The following is a 25,326-nucleotide window of genomic DNA, read 5'->3' as shown; positions in this document are numbered from 1 at the left end:
ACGTTGTGTTGATATAGTGACACTAGGGGTCCCTATACAAAACGTCGCAACTGGCTGAACTGTGTTACGTGAACTGGCGGTGTGTGACGGGCAGACAACTGTGTGGCAGTGGGTGATCCTCTGCTTGGAGACAGTGCTTCATTTCCACTGTGCACCAAAGCAGACAAAGAGCTGCCCAGAGATCCTAAAGCTCTGTGTGCGATCCAAATAGATGCGTAAAGCGCGCACCGGACACAGAAACGACAGGGCTGGGTCTGCCTCCTCCTGGGGCAGCGCTCGCAGGTTCACCACCTGGTCCCTAAAAGGGGTCGTGGGAACCTTGGGCACATAGCCCGGTCGGGGTCTCAAGATCACGTTCGGTCCGTGTTACTCTCACTCCAGGCACGTTTTGCTGACAGAGAACGCTTGCAGGTCTCCTACCCTCTTGATGGAAGTGAGATCAGTCAGGAGGGCAGTCTTCAAGGAGAGTGCCTTAAGCTCAGCTGACTGCAAAGGCTCAAAGGGGGCTCTCTGTAGACCCTGAAGAACTACAGAGAGGTCCCATGAGGGAACGAGGCGCGGTCTGGAGGGGTTCAGCCTCCTGGCGCCTCTCAGGAACCTGATGATCAGGTCGTGCTTCCCTAAGGACTTACCGTCCACTGTGTCGTGGTGTGCTGCTATAGCAGCAACGTACACCTTCAAGGTGGAAGGGGACAGCCGCCCTTCCAACCTCTCCTACAGGAAGGAAAGCACCGATCCGACTGCACATCTCTGGGGGTCTTCCCGTTGGGAAGAACACCACTTAGCGAACAGACGCCACTTAAAAGGCATACAGGCGCCTCGTAGAGGGGGCCCTAGCCTGAGTGATCGTGTCTACCACCGCGGGTGGTAGACCGCTTTGGTCTTCGTGTCCTGTCCAGGGATGAGACGAGACATTCTCTGAAGATAACAGGTCAGCACCAACTGTGCACGCTCGTTCGTGAGGCGCGCTGTCAATGAGACTGAGTCCAACTCCAAACCGAGAAAAGAGATGCTCTGAACCGGGAGGAGCTTGCTCTTTTCCCAGTTGACCCGAAGCCCTAATCGGCTGAGGTGCGACACAACATGTCCCGAGAGTGAGCTAGGATTAGCCAATCATCGAGATAGTTGAGAATGCGAATGCCCACTTCCCTTAACGGGGCAAGAGCTGCCTCTGCGACCTTCGTGAAGATGCGAGGGGACAAGGACAGGCCGAAAGGGAGGACCTTGTACTGATATGCCTGACACTCGAATGCAAACTGCAAGAAGGGTCTGTGTCGAGGTAGAATTGAGACATGAAAGTACGTGTCCTTCAGGTCTGCTGTCGTGAACCAATTTGTTTGTCAGCTCCTCGTGCACTTCCAGGAAGAAAGGCACCTGAGTGGAGCGCGGCTGCTTTGAGTGCCGCCGTGAGCCCAGGAACCAATCATCGAGCCGCGAGGGTTCAGGGGAGAGAGGAGGATTCCACTGTAGCCCGACGCTCGTGGCCGGGAAAGCATGTCCGTCATCTCTGCATCAGCCTGTAACTGGGCAATCATCCCCGAAGGGGGGAGCCCAGCTGATACTTCTGCGTCCGACTGGACAAGCCCGCTCTCCGATGCTGCGCTTGAGAGCTCATCAGCTTCACGGGTTCCGAACAAGTGGTCGAACTCGCCGTGAGACGAGCCGGCAGACTCATCCAGAAGCCCGATCGGGGCAGACGAGCGTGCTGGGGAATGGGAGGTCCGTGGGGGCATACCCGGCGAAGGCAGTCCCATTGGGGTCCCCAAATTGCCCCCAGTGCTAGCCGCACTGGCCTCAAACCTGTAGGTACCGAGGCAGGGAACCGCTGCGACCGCAGCGTTGCCATGATCATGTTCTCGCAGTGAGAACATGAACCATCCATGAATGCTGCCACCGCGTGGGTCACGCCCAGACACGAAAGACAGTGATCGTGACCGTCTGAAGTTGAGAGGTAACGACCGCAACCAGGAATAACACACAATTGGAAAGGCATCTTTAAAAAGACGCGTCTTTAAAAAGACGTTCTGTGTGTGCTGCTCTTTTAGAGAAATATACTTTTTCAGGAAAATATACTCAATTTTTTCTGCCGAAGCACCCAGGGGCGTTCTCTGCAGTGCACCAGTGCAGAGGAGGGAGAAGCCGCTGAAATGCGCCGTCAGATTCAGCAGAGGTGAATGAACTGTCGTGAGAATTCAGCTCAGTGTGCATGACCGTTTGGCTCCGAAGAGAAAATCTGAAGAAGTGGTTGCATACCAGCTCCTTTTATACCCGTATGTCCGGGGGAGTGGCATGCAAATACCACTCGCCAATTTTCATTGACCTTTTATCAAAGACCAGAGGTGTCTCGGGCTCCCAAGAGTTACCCCTAGTGTCACTACATCAACACAACGTCGAGTGAGTGACAGATAGGGAACTCATTTACTAGCATATTACCTGTTCAAAACTGTAAAAAATATCTCTGTGTGTTTGTATGTGGACATGTGCATGTGTGCACAAACCCTGTTTGAGATTAAAGTCTACATACAATTCGTGTGAAAGATGCAGTACACAGTGGAGCAGGTGGGGAAGCTAGAGAAAAATATGGGGCTAGGGGTTAAATTTGAGAAAATAAGATTTTTTGTTTTGTTTGTTTGTTTCAAATTTGGTTCCAGTACCAAAAACTGATATTTATACTGTATTCTTTACCTGTTCTGGTTTAAAAATGACCCTAGAACAAAAGGAGGGTTAAGAGGAGTGCGATTGAGAGAAAGGGCTAATAGAGTATCAATTGATGCATCTGACAAAGAAATTTCCATAATCAATGCACTGAAATTAAGAATCGATTGTCATTACTATATTAATACCCAATTTGATACAGATGCCATATCAGATTACACAAGCCTTCCCAGCACAGGCGTGGAGCACGTGAAATTGAAGAGAAAAGGTGCGCTTGAAAGTAAGAAAGTTCATGCTGCCTAGTTCACCCCCTGTCGAACCGTAAGACAAGCAGGTAAATGGATGGATGCTGCAGAGTTCGGCATTCTGTGTCATTATTCATAAGTGTTTGCCTCCATTTAAACCAAAGAAAGTTCATTGTTGCTGCTTTCTTCCCCGATATACAATATATTACGATACGCATGTTTGGGGAGTAATGGGATAACATATTTAAAATACAAAATATTAGTAACTGTATTCCACTACAGTTACAGTTTAAATCATTGGTAATCAGAATACAGTTACATTCAAAAATTATTTTGTTTACTGAAGAGATTACTTTGAATTTTATTGTTATTTGTTCCATTTAATATTTAGTCTATTCAGTTGGAAAATATTCTTCCATATAAATTATATGATCCAAGGAGCAGAACAGAAATTTTAACAGAAACATGTGTTACATTCATAAGACCAAACAGAGAAGTAAGTTTTAGGTAAGTTTGGAGCAGCAGCAATAGAAATAAACCTAGTGTAAATTGTCATGTAAACAGTTAGCTTTATGCTAAGCTAAAATACTATTTCTTGCCATTTTACATGCACCTGTTAAAAGACACGATCATATTTTTGTATCAAGAAAATCCATATTATGTCATTTTATTTTTCTCTAGTAAGACCTTTGATATATATATTTTTTTATTGTTTTTCTGTAAAAATATCAAACAAATCCTTAAGACAAGATTAATTTGCTTTATCTTGTCTTAGAAGCAACACTGCATAAGATATTTAGGCTTTTTTCAAAGAATGTACTTTTAACGTGTATTTTGTCTTACTGTACTGGCAGATTTTTTATAGTCAAAACAAGTGAAAAAAGTAGTAAGAAGTAATCCAAAGTATTTAGATTACATTACTGACCTTGAGTAATCTAATGGAATATGTTACAAATTACATTTTACAGCATGTATTCTGTAATATGTAGTGTAATACATTTTAAAAGTAACCCTCCCAACCCTGACGATACGATATACAATATATTGTGTTTATATTGCTTTTTTATCTCCATAAAATGTGCTATTTCTCCATAAAACAGTTTAACCACAAATAGAACTCAGCAACTCAGAAATAAATATAATTGTTGGGCAGACACGTGACTGTGAACGAAAACACTAACTTGTCCATTCATTGTCTTTATATTGAATGCCACAGAATATAGGGAATAGGGAGTGATTACAGAACATTCTGAAGGGAATGACCAAATGACTAAAAGTAAATTAACTAACCAGTTAGCTAAATGTCTGTTGATTACAGTCACCTGTGATTGTTCAACGACATGCAGTAGCCACAAAAAGATTTTAAAAAAAATGTATCTGGTGCGGTGTCTTGTGAACGGAGAGGCCTTATTTTTTAGCATTATTTTTATGCAGCCACACATATAAGACAAACCATCTGTGACTGTAGTGTTCAAGGCTGGTTGTCAGTTCTGTATAAATTAAGAATGTTTAATAAAAAATTAAAATAATCTTTTTTCTGCATAAATTGTGAATCATTCCCAAAAAACAAAACAAAAAAAATCAGATCGAACCGTGACAAAATTTGAGATTTCCTCAAACCATTCCCGAACAATGTGTGCGGTATGGCAGGGTGCATTCTCCTGCTGAAAGAGGCCACTGCCATCAGGGAATACCATTGCCATGAAGGGAGGGTACCAGGTCTGCAACGATGTTTAGATAGGTGGCACATGTCAAATTGAAGTCCACATGAATGACCGGACCCAGGGTTTCCCAGCAGAACATTGCCCAGAGCATCACAATCCCTCCACTGGCTTGTCGTCTTCCCATATTGCATGCTGGTGCCATCACTTCCCCAGGTAAACGGCACACACGTAGACAGCCGTCCACATGATGTAAAAGAAAACAGGATTCATCAGACCAGGCGACCTTCTTCCACTGCTCCAAAGTCCAGTTCCGACACTCGCGTGCCCTTTGTAGGCACTTTCAACAGTGGACAAGGGTCATAATGGGCACTCTGACCGGTCTGCGGCTACGCAGCCCCATACGCAGCAGAGTGCGATGCACTATGTGTTGTGACACATTCCTCCCGTAACCATCATTAAAATTCTGTCGGTTTGGACCTATCGGGATAGCCTTTGTTGCCCTCACACGTCGATGAGCCTTTGGTGCCCAACACCATGTTGCCAGTTTGTCCCTCCTCGGACCACTGTCGTTAGGTACTCACCACTGCTGAACGGGAGCACCCATCAAGCCTTGCCATTTCAGAGATGCTCTAACCAAGTTGTCTGGCCATAACAATTCGGCCCTTGTCGAAGTCGCTCAGGTCTTTCCTCCAGCCCGTTTCTCATGCATTCAACACATTGACTACGAGAACTGATTGTTTGCTCACCATCTAATATACCTAGACCTTGACATGTGGCCTAGTTCGAAGATGATAAACTTTATTCCCTTCAGCTGTGAGGTGTCATAATGTTTTGGCTCATCGTATATGTATTAGGTTGTCGATTTAAACTATATTAATTTATTGTGATTAATGATATAAAAAAAAAAACACATTAAGTAAGGGATAATGTACAGTCACCTGGTTGTTATCTCAAAATAATCCCCCAAAGGGTGATCAGGACCCTGAAGTGGAGGGGTTTTATATCTTTATTTTGCGATAACAACAGGCTGACTGTACATTATCCCACTTATTACACGGCTACTAACCAAATAAATAAATAAACAGACATAATATATTGATTTGCCTTGAAATTAGCTATGCAATTATGTGAGAAGAACACAATCACTGGACAGCTGAATTCCACCTCCGGTTCTGTAATATTGTAAATAATGACCGTTTATTACAAGACTACTTCCCAAATAAATAAATAAATGGACATGAATCATTGATTTGAAATGATTATATTAGTGTGGCCGCAGGGGCATGGTCGAGCGTTCGTCCAGAAAGAGAGAAAGCGGTAAGGGTGAACACACCTGAGCGCTATAAAGTCTATATAAAGTTTCTGATTGCAATAAGCGCTGGGGAGAGTGATAAAAAGGGACCATGCCAGAGATGAGGAGAGAGAGAGAGCTACCAGTCAGAAAGAGACTGTTAAACATTATAGTGCTCTGGTGTGTGCACCCTTACCACTTTCTCTCTCTCCAGACGTATGCTCGACCATACACAGTGATCCGAGTAGTAGGAAAGATGACTCGCAATACCTGGATGACCATATTATGTGTTATATATGTTAGATGACCGATATGTGACTGATATGTTAATCCTCCCCAAATTACCTTCTTTGAGGGAGACAGCGGTCCTTGTCATAAACTATGTCCTCCATATTCATGGCCTCCCGGTGGACATCGTTTCTGACATGGGGCCCCAATTTGCGTCCAAATTCTGGTCCGAGTTTTGTCAAAAGCTGGGGGCAACTGTGAGTCTGTCTTCTGGGTTCTATTCCCAGACCAATGGACAGGCTGAGCAGGCAAACCAGGATTTGGAAAGGACACTGTGTTGCGTGGCCTCCCATAATACGTCCTCTTGGAGCACCAATTTGGTCTGGATCGATTATGCTCATAACTCCTTACTGATGTCGTCTACAGGGTTATCACCCTTCCAGTGTTGCATAGGTTACCAACCGCTGTTATTCCCAACGCAGGAGCCCGACACTGTAGTCTCCTCCACCCACTTATTTATCCAACGTTGCAGGCATACTTGAAGACATGCCAGGGAAGCCCAACTGAGGACTGGTGCATGTAACAAGACTCTGGCCAACCGACATCAGACTAAGCCCGCAGCTTGCAACACCAGCCCGCAGCTTGCAACACCGGCCCGTGGCTCACTGGCTGACAGCTGTTTTTCATTTCTTCCTATTTAAGTTCCCTAGTGTGTCATGTTTGTTGCCAGATTGTTGTGTGTGTTTGTTACTTACCTCACGCTCTCTCGCCTCCTGTCTGTGTGTCTTGTGTTTAGCAGTTAGCAACCGAAGCTCCGTGCTTCGGTTGGGCTCCGGCTTCTTGGACTCATTCACCACCTGTCTCATCTCCTGTTAAGTAGACTAGCTGCGCCTGGGTGCCCATTACTGTTGATTCCCTGTTTAGTTTGTTGCAGTCTTCATTGGATCTGTCCACTCCAATCATTCCATTATTGATCTGTGTGCTTAATAAACTTTTGTTGCTGCATTCTCCGTGTCTGGGTCCCTCCTTTGGTGTGCTAACATATATATATATATATATATAAAATGTAAAGTTTGATTACATTTTATCAATTGACAGCCCTAATATGTACAGAATGTGAATATTTATACTCAATCTGAGGGGTATTTATATATTTAAAAACCAATGACTGTCCACAGTGCTTGCCAAAGGTAAGCAATTGAACACTTGGCACTAGCTAATGTAAAGAAATATACTGTGGAAGATATTGTGCGATTTGTTCAGTAAGGTAAATTACAATAATGGCAATGTTGAACTACAGCCAGATGATGCTTCTGTCCCTCCTCTGTCAGCTTTAGATACCGCTGTGCAACGTTGAAGTTTGAATGTGTCCTGACAGCTATCTATTGTAGTCCCTGATTATCCACAAGAGAAATCAACTTAGCATCAATAGTGGCCTGATGGCTAAAAGCTGACCACAAAATGTATTCTCGACTATGTTATTGTAGACAAATCCAAACAAATGAGTATAAAAAGTTATTTTCCTAATTTTTGTGATCTATTACTTTTAGTAGCTGTCCTCCATATTTTCTGATTCAAAAAACAGATGTAAAAGATACAATGATTATGGTTAAAAGATTACTGCCATTTTTATTTAAATCCACTCTACCTTTAGAAAATGCCCCTCCACTTTCATATCATTGGAATGATGTAAGCCTTTTGATGTTGAAAGTGCAGGAGTTATGTAAAAAAGGAAGAGTGTGCATTCCGCCTCTCCTGCCCTCCTTCCTTCTCTGTGCATGTGAGCCAGAGAAAAAGAGAGAGAGAGAGAGAGAGAAGAGAGAACATTTCTGCCTTGTCTCGTGCTTTCCATGAATTAATATATTTAATCAGGAAAACTGAGTGAGTGACTAAAGAACATACACTGATTTTTACAAATGATCAAAATTAAAAATCATTAAATGGACATTAACCGATTTTTGCGACTGTCCAGTTGTTAGTGCATATTCTGCATTATTCAGAAATGAAAAGGTTTAACACCATGTATGGTGTATTTTTCTTTGTAAATTATTTTACAGAAATTATATTCAGTGTGTTCAAATCCTACAACTGTAATGTCAAGTATTTCATCGTCTAAACACTTAAGTCATTTTAAGACATTAAAATCAACCCCTAATGCATAGCCCATTTAGATGTATCTGTTTCTTTAAACCACCAAAAGATGAAAATCAGTTTTCCACGTCAAAATCTTAATCTTCATAATTATGAATGCAACATCCAAACCCATTATAACAGACACCAATCAGAGCACCCAGCTTTTCTGTACTTTAAGTCTTTGAACAAAGCATTAAAGCACCTTTTTCAAAGTGAACAAATGTTTACTCTGCCTCCAAACCTTAGCTTGGATAAGGAGGACCACAAAGAAAGCAACTAGACCAAAATTACCTAACAGATAAACAATCCTTGGGAATATATCAAATTTTCATAAAAATCTCAGCCTCAGTCAGCATTCTCATGTCCTCTTTTTGCCAATTTGTCAGACCTGAAAAAAGCGGCCTACTGGGATTTAAAAATTGGCTAAAAATGACCGGGATTTGGCTTTGTCTTCATATTGATGTGCTCTCTAAAATTAGGACTATCATACAGTCTGTTTATTTGATACTGCGCATACATTTTCACGCGTTCACACATCCTTATGTGATTATTCGGGCTGAGTGCATTCTTTCAAAGTACCGTTTATTCATTTTTTTTTTTTTACACGTACTCTCTCTCTCGCCCACTCACTCAATCCCTGCACATGCACTGTATGTGTGTTGCCAAATGTGCTCTGCCACTCTCATCCAGAAACATCAATAAATGTAAGAACTTTTAAAAGTACATTCCCCAACTCTGCAAATTACTAAATAGAACACCCGATTCATCAGACTCGTACTTGCCACGCATTGTCATTTTTAACTGGAAATGTTGACTATATCAAGACATCAAATATACTACGTATCAGGAAAATTTTAACTAATGACAGATAAATAGAGCATGTTGGAAATTTTATAACTCGGTCTGTCAAATATATATAGTGCAACCTCTGATGTGACCTGTTGTGACGAGGCAGATGAGGAATGAGGATCTAAATGTGGCTTTAATGAAAAACAAAAGATGAACAAAGTAACTCAGAATAAAATGAAACAAAAACACAGGAAACCAAGCACAGAACATGACAACACATGTCAAGACTGATAAAGAAACCAGGGGAAACAAGGAACACCTGGGGAAAACAATCAGGGGAAAACCAATCATAAAATGAAACTACGAAAGGACTACAAACTAACAGGAACTAAACAAAAATTTCAACAAAAGTCAACACAAAAACAGGGAATGTGTGACAGAGGACCCCCCTTTTAAGGAGCGGATTCCAGACGCTCCAAAAAACAACGCTGCAGGCTTAGAGGACCAAGTACACCGGAGCAGATCAGGCGGGTGGCAAGGAGGCCAGGGAGACCAGAGCAGATCAGGTGAACGGCCAGGAGACCAAGGAGATGACCTCAAAGTGGGGACTGGGTCAAGAGTTCTGGGAGGTGGCCGCAGGGCCGAGACAGCGTCACTGTAGGAATAGTCTCTGGGGGCGGAGCCACTGGAGGAATAGTCTCTGGGGGCAGAGCTGTGGAAGGCAGAGCTGTGGCAGGCTCTGGGGGCGGAGCCGCAGCAGGCTCAAGACAAAGAGTCCTGGATGAATGGGAAACGACCTCCGTGGTCACGGGCATGGGCGGACACTCGGGAACGACCTCCGTGGTTGCGGGCGGACACTCTCAAAAAATCAAAATCAAATCAAATCACTTTATTGTCACACAGCCATATACACAAGTGCAATGGTGTGTGAAATTCTTGGGTGCAGTTCCGATCAACATAGCAGTCGTGACAGTGATGAGACATACGCCAATCTACAATAAACATAAAATTAACACAACACAATTTAAACATCTGTTATACATAATTAAACTCGACTTAAAACATCAAATTAACACAGCACAATTTAAACATCTGTTATACATAATTAAACTCGACTTAAAACATCAAATTAACACAGCACAATTTAAACATCTGTTATACATAATTACACAACTTAAAACATCAAATTAACACAACACAATTTAAACATCTGTTATACACAATTACACTCAACAATATACAATAATAACATACATTGCACAGTATACAATATGCTGTTTTTGTTTTTTGTTTTTTTTTTGTTTTGTTTTTTACTATATAGATACTATATAGATACACATTATTCAATAAAAATTAAAATATATATGAAAAAAGTATATATATAGAATGTACAGTATTGTACTGTATTGACATTCAGGCTGTCGGTTGATAGTCAGTTGTTAAGAGAGACATAATATAATGACAGTAATATAATTTATGACAGTCCGGTGTGAGATAAAAGAGTAATAAAGTGCAGGGATGATGTATTTTGATCGTGGGAGATCAAGAGTTCAGAAGTCTGATTGCTTGGGGGAAGAAGCTATCATGGAGTCGGCTGGTGCGTGTCCTGATGCTGCGATACCGCCTACCTGATGGTAGCAGTGAGAACAGCCCATGGCTCGGGTGGCTGGAGTCTCTGATGATCCTCCGAGCTTTTTTCACACACCGCCTTGTATATATTTCCTGGAGGGAGGGAAGCTCACCTCCGATGATGTGTTTGGCAGTTCGCACCACCCTTTGCAGTGCTTTGCGGTTGTGGGCAGTGCTATTGCCGTACCAGGCGGAGATGCAGCCAGTCAGGATGCTCTCCACAGTGCAGGTGTAGAACCGTGTGAGGATGTGGCGGTTCATTCCAAACTTCCTCAGCCGTCTCAGGAAGAAAAGGCGCTGATGAGCCTTCTTCACAACGACTTCAGTGTGGACGGACCATGTGAGTTCCTCTGTGATGTGGACACCCAGGAACTTGAAGCTGCTGACTCTCTCCACTGGTGCCCCATTGATGGTGATGGGACTGTGTTCTCTGTCTTTTCTTCTGAAGTCCACCACAAGCTCCTTTGTCTTACTGACGTTGAGGGAGAGGTTGTGCTCCTGACACCAGTGTGTCAGAGTGTGCACCTCCTCTCTGTAGGCTGTTTCATCATTGTCAGTGATCAGACCTACCACCGTCGTGTCATCAGCAAACTTAATGATGGCATTGGAGTTATGTGTTGCCACACAGTCATGTGTGTACAGGGAATACAGTAGTGGGCTGAGAACACAGCCCTGCGGGGCTCCAGTGTTGAGGGTCAGTGATGAGGAGATGTTGCTGCCTATTCTAACCACCTGGCGTCTGCTTGACAGGAAGTCCAGGATCCAGCTGCACAGCGAGCTGTTTAAGCCCAGAGCCCGGAGTTTCTCATCTAGCTTGGAGGGCACTATGGTGTTGAATGCTGAGCTGTAGTCTACAAACAGCATTCTCACATAAGTGTTCTTTTTTTCCAGGTGGGAGAGAGCAGTGTGTATTGTAGATGCAATGGCATCATCAGTGGAGCGGTTGTTACGGTAAGCAAACTGCAGCGGGTCAAGATTGAGTGGTAATACAGAGCAGATGTAATCTCTGATTAGTCTCTCAAAACATTTGCTGATGATGGGGGTCAGAGCAACAGGACGCCAGTCATTTAAACAAGTTATTTTCGATTGTTTTGGAACAGGCACAATGGTGGATGTTTTAAAGCATGTGGGGACTACAGACAAAGAGAGGGAGAGGTTGAAAATGTCCGTAAAAACACCAGCCAGCTGGTTCGCGCACGCTCTGATGACGCGGCCCGGAATGCCGTCTGGACCCGCGGCTTTGCGGATATTCACCCGTCGGAATGATCGGGTTACATCCGCTACAGAGACGGAGAGTGAACTAACCTCTGTAGCTTCAGCCGTGAGAGCTCTCTCCGCGAGGGCGGTGTTATTTCCCTCGAAGCGAGCATAAAAAGTATTTAGCTCATCTGGGAGAGAGGCAGCGGTGTTCATGGCGGAGTTTTTATTCCCTTTAAAGTCCGTGATGATGTTAATTCCCTGCCACATGCTTCTAGAGTTGGTGGTGTTAAACTGTCCCTCAATCTTACTCCTGTACTGGCGTTTTGCTGTTTTGATAGTTTTTCGGAGGGCATAACTGGCTTGTTTATGCTCCTCCGCGTTCCCGGAATTAAAAGCGGAGGTCCGCACATTAAGTGCTGCGCGAACATCGCTGTTGATCCACGGCTTCTGATTCGGATAGATTCGCACAGTTCTGGTCGGAATCACTTCCTCTACACACGTTCTGATGAAGCACATTACGCTATCAGCGTAAAGCTCGATGTCGTCATCAGAGGCGGACCGGAACATCTCCCAGTCCGTGCGATCAAAACAGTCTTGTAGCGTAGAGTCTGATTGGTCCGACCAGCACTGGATCGTTCTGAGGGTGGGTGCTTCCTGTTTCAGTTTCTGCCTGTAAGCGGGCAGAAGCAGAATGGAAGAGTGGTCCGATTTTCCAAATGGTGGGCGGGGGAGGGATTTGTAGCCATCCCGGAACGGAGAGTAGCAATGGTCCAAAACCCGGTCCCCTCGTGTGTTGAAACTAATGTGCTGGTGATATTTTGGTGCGACTGATTTTAAACTGGCTTTATTAAAGTCCCCGGTCACAATGAACGCGGCCTCAGGGTGCGCGGTTTCCTGCTCACTTATACTCCCATACAGTTCCTTGAGTGCCCGGTCTGTGTCGGCTTGTGGGGGGATGTACACAGCAGTGATAATGACCGCTGTGAATTCCCTCGGTAGCCAGAATGGTCGACACAGAAGCATAAGAAATTCCAGATCAGGAGAACAGAAAGACTTGATAGAATGTATGTTCCTCTGATCGCACCAGGATTTGTTGATCATAAAACATACACCACCTCCTCTAGTTTTACCTGAGAGGTCTTTCGCTCTGTCCGCTCGGAGCATGGAAAACCCCGCGGGTTCAATGGCTGAGTCTGGAATCTCCGCAGACATCCAAGTTTCCGTAAGGCAGATAACGCAGCAGTCCCTCGTCTCTCGTTGGAAAGAGATCCGCGCTTTCAGCTCGCAGAGCTTGTTATCCAGAGACTGAACATTTGCCAGTAGAATAGTGGGTAGCGGGGGTCGATTTGCGCGGCGTCTTACTCTGATGAGAACGCCGGCTCTGTTTCCCCTTTTCCTCCTGCGTTTCCGCGGCCGTGCTGCCCAGACAAAGGGCTCCGCTTGCGTGTTTGTAAACAGCGGGTCGGCATTGAGGAATGTGAAGTCCGGTTTACGGTGTGAGATCGCTGAGCCAATGTCCAAAAGTGTTTGTCTGTCGTAGACAATAAGGCAGGCAACATCCAAGACAAGAAACATAAGAATTGTAAACAAAACAAACAAACCATTGCTAAGTTGTGTCGGAGCTCGCAACGCAGCAGCCATACTCGGCGCCATCTTGAGTCCGTTTTTTTCGGGAACGAGTCCGAACACATGTCAAGACTGACAGAGAAACCAGGGGAAACAAGGGCTTAAATACACATGGGCAAACAAGGAACACCTGGGGAAAACCAGGGGATTGATTTATCACAGACATCAGTGGTAGATCATACAACTTCCAGACAGGGGCCGTGGAAGGCTTCGAGAAGGGAGCCGAAGACACAGCCGGAGGCATCAGTTCCCTCAGTGCACTATTCAGACCGGCCCGGAAGAAAACCACCAGAGAGCAGTCTGGATAGTGCACTACATTTGCCAGCTCTAGAAACTCACGGACGTGATCCTCAACTGGACGGTCCCCTTGCTGAAGGGGCAGAATTCCGACGGCCGCTAGATCCATTTTTAGGTCAGTCTTTCTGTGACGAGGCAGACGAGGAATGAGGATCTAAATACGGCTTTAATGAAAAACAAAAGTTGAACAAAGTAACTCAGAATAAAATGAAACAAAAAACCATGGGAAGCCAAACACAGAACATGACAACACATGTGAAGACTGACAAATAAACCAGGGGAAACAAGGGCTTAAATACACATGGGCAAAAAGGAAATGAGGAACACCTGGGGAAAACAATCAGGGGAAAACCAATCATAAAATGAAACTACAAAAGGACTACAAACTAACAGGAAACAGGAACAAAACAAGAATTTCAACATAAAAGTCAACACAAAAACAGGGAATATGTGACACCTGTAAAGCTGGCACTTGCATGTCAGTGGTAAAAAGTCAGAAAATACAATGAACAAAAACACAGGTTAGGCAATGTGAGGGGAGAAACAAGCCTTGCATCTCTATTCACATACAATCAACACTAAATATTATGTGAAAAGCAAAAAAAAAAAGCAAAAAAACAAACAAACAAACAAAAAAAAAAATCAGTCAAAGGAGAGTTTGTAATAAATAATATTATTTAGGGGCATAATTGTTTTTATTTTCTGTTATATTTTATTTTATTATGGACATTATTAAATTGTATTAATGTTACAATTTATTATATTTACAGTATTAAATACAAAAGGATGTCTATTCACAGGTATGAATCCTTTAAATTATCAGTTTTTATTAAAAATTACTATCCAGTGTAAAAATGTCTCCAATGAGATAAAATTATCTTAAATTGAAATGTGGATGAATGGAGAATTTGGTTTTCTGAGCCGTCAGTCACCCTCTGCAGGAAGAAAACTTTGTGTCTCATAGGACGCAGTCAGTGGCTGACAACATTTGCAGTTTCGGTCTGTTACTCACACAAAACTAAAATTTAGAAAACATGGAATATATTACATGGGTCCTATGGGGTTTTGGAATGAAGGTAAGAAAATTATGTCAGAATTTATGGTGAGCAATCCCTGTTCATATTTAATTGTGTACTTTGTTTATATCTCACCCTGAAAAAGATGGCACTTTTATAGGATATTATTTTTTAACTATTAGTACTTTATTAGTAACTACAGTAGAGTTTAGGGATGCACACTAGCAGTGCGTTCTTCTGAAAATTGTTAATAAAATTGCAATCATGTCAGGCCAGAAGTTATTGAGTATTATTTGTGTGGGCACTAAGGAGTTTTAATCCGCCCCTGATGCTTTCTTTTTTTTAATTACACGCAACATTCGGAACTCGTTGTGATAAAATGCTTATCCCTACACTGAAACTGAGAAAAAAAATCACTTTCAATCTTTTTGACTGTCCCGCCAAATGTGGATTATTATATTTTCACACTCCCTTTTCTTTGAATCTGAGCATACTTGAGTCAAATTTGTCTGTCACAGGATAGAAATAGACTAAGGGGCCGTTTACACGACAACGTTTTCAACTAAAAACAGAAAAAATGTTATGCGTTTTGGCTGTCCATTTACACGACAATGGCGTTTTGAGGCCTGAAAACGCAAACTTTTGAAAACGGGTTTTAAAGTGCACGTTTTTGAAAACGATGCCGTTATCGTCTCTGTGTAAACATACAAAAACGTGAATTTGTGAAAACGATGACGTCATGTCACGTATTACGTGTTCAGTCTATAGGCATGCGCGCGAGTACTTCAAAACAACATGCGAGACATTCAAAATTACAATGGCGGACTACAGGACTGTGTTTGTGCTGCTCAAGATTTTGTCCAGACAAAATTGCTCGATGCTTTCGTCAATCTTCATTGTTTGTATTCACCGCTCTGTGGAAGAATGCTTATGTGCGCAGGCACGTAGTGTTTCTTTACAAAGTGACATCGCCAACTACTGGCCTGGCATACATAATACAGCGCTTTTAGTCGTTTTCACAGATCCGTGTGAAAGGGGATCATTTTGACAACGTTGTCGTCTGTACGCGAAACTTTAAAAAAATGCAAAGGAAAAACGTTTCTGTTTTTAGTACATCGTTGTCGTGTAAACGTACCTAAGAAACACAATTGCGGTCATATTCAATTTTGACAAAATGTGTAGTTACTGTGGTTTGCCTTTGAATGGCAGTATTGTTGTTTGATTAATTTTCCATATTTACCAATTACATGTATAATATAGCTTATGTAAAAATATATTGTCATAATAAAATGTGGTATCATCTTAATTAACTGCTTGTTTTTTAAAATCCAAAATATAATTTAATATATACAAATCAACCTGAATACATTAGGTTAAACAAATGAACCAACCAACTATTTTTTAAAGGGGTCATGACGTGCCTTTTTTTAAATTATTTTAATATGTTCCTTGAGGTTCACTTATAATATTAGTAAAGCTTTTGTACAAAAAAATAAATAAAAAATAAATAAAAATAAAACCCTAATTCTGACCATCTGTCAGAAACACTCGGTTTTGTTGCTGTTTCTCTTTAAGACTTGACAGGAAATGGCCACTGTTATGATTGGCTCTCTGCTCTTGACTGACCTGCTCTCTGTCCTTGCCATCTCACTGCTAACTACTGGGCATGCTACAGAAGTGACTGAAGGTAAAGTAGGCATTGATATGTTGTGGATGTGGTCAGATGCAAATTTCTACCACAGTGTGACATCACAGTGTGGAGAAAGTAGCGAACGAGTCATTTTGGCAGCTTGGTTTCAACAAATGTTCTTATTGAGGAGGAAGTTTTGAGTTCAGAAATTTACAGTATGTTTTTATAGTACAATGACCTCTTATATATCAAAAGATCAAGAAAAATTTGATCATGACCCCATTAAGATTAGGTAGAAATGTATCCTCAATGTAAAGATTAGGTACATATTACCCTTTTTACAAAGGCTAGCCTATCCTTATGGTGAATAAAACTAGTAAATTCCATGTCCCTTGAGTTTTACCCCAATATTGGTTATTAAAGCAGCATGAAGTTGATTTTGTACTTTTGGACTATTCATATTTTAAAAATATATATCTATATAAAAAATTCTGCTTTCATGAGGTGGCCGTCAAACTTAAAAAAGTACATACTAGACAAGACACAACTTTGTTATTTAGTCATATTTTTCGGTTTTTACGTTAAATATTCTGTCCCCCTCACTTTAAAAATGATTGCTACACCCCTGTGAACAGCCTCTTTGATGCTTGTGGAGAACATGGACTGTATTTCACAATGGCACAGTCATCAAACCCAAAACTAGTGAAACTCAGTCAACAATATCACAACAATATTACACTTTTAGTCCTCTTAAGAGCCCTGCTTATGTTGTGATGGTTTTTATTCAGAATTAGGAAAACGTCTCGGTTACGTACGTAACCTTGGTTCCCTGAGACGAAGAGACCGAGACATTGCGTAGTAACGTATATGGGGAGTGCCTTCTTACACAACCTAGTTGAAACCTCTCTACAATAATGCCAATATTCTAATATTGGCTATGGTGTTTGAGCCCCGCCTGCTTTGGTGCGAAAAAATAAAAACAGGTGCACAAACACCATTTTCTGACTGAGAACAAGGGGCGCATCGCTCGTGCCTCAAGAACTCTGGCGCCGCAGTCTTGTGGGATGGCGACCGACATGAGTATGCCACAGTGAGTGATCCTCGTGTTGGCCAGGAGGGGAGCACTCATAACGAATATATGAACTATAGTCATATAGTATGAATTAACACCTAATGAACCCAGTCGGAAAGGGAGTTTATTTATAATGAAAGTGTTTGTGACTTTATGGTAAATTATAACAGCCTGAATGCAGGCAGTTATGTAAATGATGGGGAGCCCGTACTTCAAGGGAGGGGCATAAGTATATATATTTGGCCAATGAATAGCAAGTGCTCTAAACAGAGAGGACTTGTGAAGAAAGAGATGTTACGTCTAGGTTGTAAAACCTTGCGAATGTGTTTTGAGAGGACCATCCTGCTGCAAAACATATGTCTTGTAAGGACACACCATTCATCCATGCCCATGAGGAGGCCATGCCTCTAGTTGAGTGTGCTTTAACACCATTTGGGCAAGTCTTACCTTGTGACTCATAAGCCAGGGCAATTGCATCAACAATCCAGTGAGAGAGCCTTTGCTTGGAGACAGACATTCATTTTGTGTGTCCTCTATAGCATATAAAGAGCTGGTCAGACAGTCTGAACTGGCAAGTGCGCTCAACGTATGCATGTAGTGCCCGCACAGGGCATAACAAATGCAATGATTGTTCCTCATTCTAATTAAATGGAGGAGGGAAGAAGGCCTGAAGGTGAACCACCTGTGCTTTGAAGGGCGTGGTTAGGACCTTAGGTACATAGCCTTTCCTGGGTTTGACAGTAGCTCTTGAAAGACCGGGGCCAAACTCCAGACATGAATTGTCAACTGATAGTGAATGCAGGTCACCTACCCATTTTACTGAGGCCAGAGCCAGCAGTAGTGTGGTCTTAAAGGAGAGCATGCACAGATCAACAGAGTCCAAAGGCTCGAAGGGGGGCCTTGCAAGAGCTTTTAGGACTAAAGTTAAGTCCCAAGTAAGGACTATAGGGTCGAGGTGGGTTTAATCGTCTTTCTCCCTTAAGGAACTTTATGATTAAATCATGCTTGCCTATAATAGAGGTGCCGGCTTCATGTACGTGATACGCAGATATAGTTGCCACATACACTTTCAGCGTTGAAGGGGTGAGACTTGCAGTTTACTGGGTCTTTGCCATGTAAGAGACACCAATCAGTGAACACCTTCCATTTTAGCACGTAGAGGCGTCTCGTGAATGGTGCTCTGGCCTGTAAAATGATGTTCATGCCTGAACACGTCAGTTCTGGCGCATCTAGTGTGCCCTGTTCAGGGGCCACACATGCAGGTTCCACAGCTGGGGCTGGATGCCAGATTGTGCCTTGCACCTGAGAGAGGAGATCCCTCCTCAGTGGTATTTCCCATAGCGTGCTGGTAGGGCCATTTCGGCGCAACTAATAGAACCGCTTCCTTGTCCTCTCAGCTTCAGTGGAAGTGTTCACCCCAGTTTGAACTGAGACAGACACTGTAAATTGGCCTGAACGTGCACGCTCGTGAGGTGCACGCGCCCGCTCGTGGAGTCGAGGCAGACTCCCAAAAAGGAGATTTGTTGGCTGATCTTCAACCAGTTTACATTGAGGCCCAAGCTGTTTAGATGCTGAAGCAGTACGTCTCTGTGCTGGCATAACAGAGCCTCTGATTACGCCAGTAACAGCCAATCTTCGAGGTAGTTCAAGATGAGTACACCGCTCAGTCTCAGAGGGGCGAGAACTGCATCGATGCACTTCGTGAATGTGCGAGGAGCCAGGGACAGTCCGAAGGGCAGAACTTTTAATTGATACACTGTTCCCTCGAACGCCATCTTTCTTTGGAACAAGAATATAACAGCTGTAAAACCCTTTTTGTGCTTGACAATTTGATACAATCTCTATCGCTTTTTCACAATGAGATTGTATATTTCAGCTCGTTTTACTGGCGCATCTTCGGGTGAAACCGTGGAAGACAGAACGCCGTTGAAACGGGGTGGCCCGCGTGCATGTTCGATCGTTTTTTGCACCCAATACGCTGATGCGGCTGCTTCCGTCTGGGCCACAGCTTTTGTGGCCTCACCGGTGGCTCGGCAGTGGTAGGTGCTGGCGTTGAGGTAGCAGGCATGGGTCTTTTAGCTGGGCACTGGAAACAGAGTGAGGGTGAGCCAGCTGTGCTATGCTCCGTTTGGGCATAAGGTGTCTTATAGCTTGTGTCTGCTGCTGAGTCGCGACATAACGCTCAGCAAACTTACTCACCGCACCACCAAAGAGGCCTGCTGGATGGGGCAGATCTGCAGAACGCGGCCATTTGATGGTGTCTGGACTGCAAGAACCTCTCATCAAGGCAAGACTGCTCAGGTTCCTTTGGGGGAGACCACTCGAGGTTGAGTTCTTCGACCGCCCTTGTAAGGACGCGAAGCATCTTCCTGTCAGTGGCGCGTACACGGTCCTCGCCCTCGCTGGGGGGAGGGGCGGTACCATCATCCACTGACCACTCGCCCAATGCGGCGAGAGACATGACACCTTCATTATCCTCCTCATCATCCCCAGCATCAGATCCACCGAATGAGACGAGGCCACACGCTCCTTCAGAAGGCCAGAGTTCGTCTCGCACATAGCATATTGGGAAACATGCGCTTCGTGGAGATTGAGGGGCTCGCGGGGCGTGTGCCGGCACGAGGTCCACCTCAAATTCATCCTGCTCGACCTCGCGGCTCCACCATGCCTCCTCGTGTGAATCCTCGGGTATCACAGAAGAGGCTGGTGGGAGGGCGCGAAAGGTTGATTCGTGGGCGAAGTGACTCGAGACTCATGTCCTCACAGTCTGTCTCCATGAGAGCAGACTCTGTGTGGGTGCGGCCCAGACAGAAAACGCAACTCTCATGCTGGTCTGACGGCGGAATGTGTCTGTCGCACAATGAACACTTACGGAACGACATCTTGAAAAAGACGAGAACACATAAGCGGCTCTTTTACATATATATATTCATATCGCACAAAGTACAATTGCTTTTAAAGCATACTCTACATCTGCTGATGTGCTGCGGAGAATCAGGATACTGAGGCCCGTTCACCAGCGAAGCATCAAGCGGCGAGGCGGAGAGATGTTCGCCGGAGCAGGGGTGGGTTTATGATTTCTGAGGCCCCAAGCAACCGATCAACCTAGGGTCCCATTTCGAAATTTTTTGCTTAGAAAATAACATAAAATTGATTTTAAATCATAATTTCAAATTCATCCTATCAGCCGTTGTAGCCAAGTACATTCAAAATGTTTACTGAAACATAAAAATCTAGTTAAAGTTAATTAATGCATGTTTTCCAAAACTATATTTACCTACATATATTTTTACAAAACACTCTTTTTTTATGAACAGTGTGTGTAAAACCTAATTTTATTTATTATTATTATTATAAGCCAACAATAATTTATTGTTGTCCAGTTTGTCATTATAATTTGATACACTATTATTATTATTACTTTGAGGATTTTTTGTATACAGTAGTAATATATTTCTGTCTTATTTAATTTACTTTCACCTGGAGCTTATATTCTGATGCTGCAGTGTATTGTTCACCATGTTGCAAAAGGCTGTATTTTATGTTAGCATCGTTGGCAACATTCGTTACAGTACTGTAACAGTAGACATACAAGGCACGGCGGCCCCTCAGCACACTAGAGCAGAAGGAGAAAAAAAACATTGCTGAAAGCGCTGAAACTTTGCTTGGTGCAGAACAATCTGGAATAATGTTAAACATTGTAACAGTCACTTCTTTACAACCTGAACTTGTTCGGAACATTAAATCTTTGTGACACATGCGCTAAGAATAATTTAGACGCAGCGCAACGAATGAAACAGAATGTTTTTGATTGAAACAGCGTTTCTGAGACCTGAAGTTCTTTTTAACTTTTGACACTGTCTAAAAACGTGCCGGTCCTGTGAGACACTGAAGAAACAGCGAGACACAGTGCAGCAGGCATGGACGTTCATCCAGCGCGTGTTTACATAGGAAAACAATGGAAAAAAAGAGCAGACGCGGGCAAAAAACACGTTTGGTATGAGCGACCCCTAACTCATCCATTCGCATGTATCTGTGAGTGAGAGCGCATGGGCGAAACAAGTTCAGAAGGCCTGTATATTTTTTTATTTTTCATAAATTACAAACCTGAACTAAAAGTCCTACTTGAAAAACTGACCCAATCCGGTGGACCTCGAACATGAACAGCTCTGAGAGCGCTGACAACAGCGTATTCGCGCGTGACAACAGAACAACATGTGACATGCCACCCCTCAAGCGGTTTTTGCGGAGCTTTCCTACTGGGGCGTGGGCCCCCCAATGTCCGGGGCCCCACGCAATTGCGTGGTTTGCGTGGTGGTTAAAACCGCTACTGCACCAGAGCAATGCAGGGGAGTGGAGAGTCTTCTCGCTGCCATGACGATTCCGCCCGCTGACTCGTGTGTATCGACGGGAAGGTAGAGGGCTTCTAGACAAGAGATAGAAATGGTGTTTGTGCACCTGTTTTTATAGCTGACAGTTATAGCAGGCGGGGCTCAAACACCATAGCCAATGTTAGAATATTGGCGTTATTGTAGAGAGGGTTCAGCTAGGTTGTGTAAGAAGGCACTCCCCATATGCGTTACTACGCAATGTCGAGTGTACTGAGTCATAAGGGAACCAGATTCTAGTTAATCCTAGTCTCAACCAATACCATCACTGGACTGAGCAATCTCAAATCACTTGTATTTACACAAACACACACAATGTCTGCACGTTAGCTCAGAGAGCAGTGCTGTATGGTGTTTTGATATTTTCTTTTGGGGATCAGGTGTTGTAGGCAACGCTACAATGCAGCATTTGCATATTCAAAGCAATCATTCTCTTTCCATGCTACTTTTGTTTCTGTTTGTCATTTATAAGTGAAAAAATAAAAAATACTACGAAAAAACTCACGACGCAATTATTTATCTAGTCTTTTTGATTTTATGAAAAATGTGGACGTTGATAGACCGTAACGTCGAACAGCACATACATTTATCACGGACACAGAAATCAGTCCATTGCTTTACTGTAATATTAAACACTGCAGCCAGCCATGTAAACAACACCTTCAGTAAGTTGCGACACCTCCACCTCTACTCCATCAGCAATACTATCAGGCAAAAAAAAAAAAAAAAAAAAAACATTTACAATGCGCAAGAAATATAATGATATGGTATAGTATAGTATTTTCATTTTATGAATCGATTGGTCCTGACAAAGAAATGACAAAAATCACTACGGTAACACGAGCTGTGCTTATTCAAACTGCCATCACTCTTTCAACACGCAGAGGATTGAAAGCCGCTCTAAATGTATATGCATAAAACATGCGCATTCCTTACACGAATTAACGGTGCAGAAGCATTTAATAAGTGAATGACGCGAGTAAGATGACAAGCACTTCAATCAATAAACACTCGACTGATTCGATTCATTCGCGATGAACCGCGCGCAAAGCGAAGCGTTCGCAAATAGGTTAAGCCGCTCTTCAAACAACAAGGACGAGCAGAATAAATCCCCGTCGATTATAAAAAATTAAATTAAAAAAATACAAATAAAAATACAAATACAGTTACAAACCTTTGCTCTCTTCCCGTTCATCCTGATTCTCATCGGTCGTCGCTTCTGGTTTCATCCCATCCATTTGGAATTCAGTGTTTTGAATATACTTCCCTTTGCTTGGTCTCTCGCTCACCTATACAGGCGTATACCACAGTCCACCTCAAATATAGTAATGTTTTGTCAGATTGGATTTCGCTTAGGTAACTGGTTGATAAACGATGCAAGCTCTAACGCTTTGTGCGATATTAACTGAAGAGGGTCTCGCGTAAAAGCTTGAGAAGAATGTAAGAGCAGAATACGATGAGGATGGGGAATCCGTACGCGTCGAGGAAAAACTGCCAGTCAGGTTGACATAAACAGACAGGCTTAGCTGTAAACAGTCACACATGCTCTCTCTCTCTCTCTCTCTCTCTCTCTCTCTCTCTCTCTCTCTCTCTCTCTCTCTCTCTCTCTTTCCCCCCTCCCTCCCTCTCGTCCTGAATTGATAGGAGGACAAGAAAAAAATTAACAATTCTTATTGGGAAAGGGGTCCCATACAGATATGAATCAAAAGCAGCTTATGTGTACCAAGTAAAGTCAGTCAAGGCAAACACATGGGCACTACAACAATTATTTTATTCCAAACATCCATCTAAATAAAAACGGTTAAACAAAGACATACCATCTGTCTGAAATCCTCTTAAACAGTATTAATTCCCATGTACATGACCTTCGGCTGCATACAGCTAAACAAAAGACTGATAAAGCACAACTGTCCAGGAAAGAGAGCATTCTGAATACCATCTATATAAATATGATCTCTATCAGTATCTATAAAGTCAGGGAGTATATGTGAGGTCATATTTCATCAGTACCCCTGTTTAAAAAGGAGACACTCGTGAGGAGTGTCATGTTAAATCCTGGCATTTTCAATGAACAGACCTCACTCATGTAAAAAGTATTGACCACTTGAAAATACAATTGTTTCTCTATAGGGCCACTTCTGTGGCATGCACTCAGAATGTCCAATAGCAAGAACAGTTGTAAATATACTTTTTTACATAGTATTTACACTTGGTCACTTCATGCATTTTTACTGATCAGGTTGCTGTCCAATTGCATTTTCAATTGGCCACATAAATGTTTCTTTGCCAATGTATATAAATCTGATCTTCAATTCCTGTACTATATGCAAATAAAACAGAGTTCACTTCCGTGATTATGCTAATGCTGAGCAGCGAATTTAAAAGATGTGATTTATTATTTGATTCTAAGTGACTTTGCCCAGTGCACGTGTGTGTCTGTGTTTGTGTGCGCGCTGTGTATTTTTCCCCTTGGAGCTTCTCGTAGATATGTCCATGTGAGTCAGCTGTGCTCATTCTCAGTGTTTAGGTTCAGTTTATTCAGTGATCTGCATCAAATAAATGAAGAAAAAAGTTCTTTCTCTCCTACAACATGCATCCGCTTCTTACTTTGCTAAGTCTAGGCGCAAGTGGGTTTGCCAAAATTGAGTACATACAGCGCTAATGGGCTGGGTCAACTGCAATTTAATTCTGAGGTTCTTCTCTGTTTATTCCACCGTCTGCATGCTATTATACAGTCTATTCCCTCAGAAGACAGCAAATTCATAAGAAGCTGTGTAAATGGACTGTATGCAATGAATTAGAACAATAGAAATATGGATATTTGTATTAACTGCATCCTTGTTGAATGTTAGGCATATTTTTATGACAGTGACACGCTCCTTTTAAAGGCATGGAAAATATGGTTCTCGTCAGAATTTGGATGTATGCGCCGTTAAATTATAGAGAGTGTAGGTATGTATTATTAATCATATTCATCTACTGACACAGATCATGACTTGTATTTACAGTGATTGTATCAGAACGCACTTCACTTCTACCGTTCCATTTTGATTTTGAAAAATTCAATTTAATTATTGAAACATGAAACAATTAAGCCAAAAATATTTCTAAATTCAAATTACACTTCAAATGAAACGAAAATATAAATCAAAATAACAAAGTGGTCAAAAAAATCATACCAAATCCAGCCCCTTTTGCGGTGACTTACAGTAAAAATCACTTTACGACAACAGGTCAAAAATTACCAATACAAATTATATCATAAATACATAAATTGTAAATATAAACATAATAATAATAATTGAAAAGTAAACCATGACCTATCACTAATTTAACACAAATCTCATAAATGTTTGTTTCATAAAACGGCTAACAGTGATGGTCAGGGACATAATTTGATGTTCCACTGTATTTTCAGAGTTTGGACATGAGCTTTATTACCACCATCTAATGGATTCTCCAG

General features: G+C 42.6%; 1 protein-coding gene across 3 annotated transcripts in view; it reads right to left on the bottom strand.

Moving 5' to 3' along the window:
• gpm6ba (glycoprotein M6Ba) overlaps positions 1-25,326 on the bottom strand; it is a 77,219-nt gene that overhangs the window by 37,598 nt on the left and 14,295 nt on the right. Inside the window, exon 1 of one of the 3 annotated variants that reach the window (XM_051702565.1) lies at positions 23,038-23,443. The exons of 1 other annotated variant lie outside the window; for it this stretch is intronic. In XM_051702565.1, the coding sequence (XP_051558525.1) occupies positions 23,038-23,101 (64 nt within the window). In that variant the 5' untranslated portion in view covers positions 23,102-23,443. Of the gene's footprint in view, positions 1-23,037; positions 23,444-25,326 lie in introns of those variants that run through there. One more of the 3 variants, XM_051702562.1, reaches the window with a different exon arrangement.

The sequence above is a fragment of the Myxocyprinus asiaticus genome, chromosome 7 (assembly GCF_019703515.2).
Source record: "Myxocyprinus asiaticus isolate MX2 ecotype Aquarium Trade chromosome 7, UBuf_Myxa_2, whole genome shotgun sequence".
In the NCBI taxonomy this organism is placed as follows: Eukaryota; Metazoa; Chordata; class Actinopteri; order Cypriniformes; family Catostomidae; genus Myxocyprinus; species Myxocyprinus asiaticus.
Note: the sequence above shows the minus strand (reverse complement) of the source record. Positions and strands in the feature narration are given on the sequence as shown.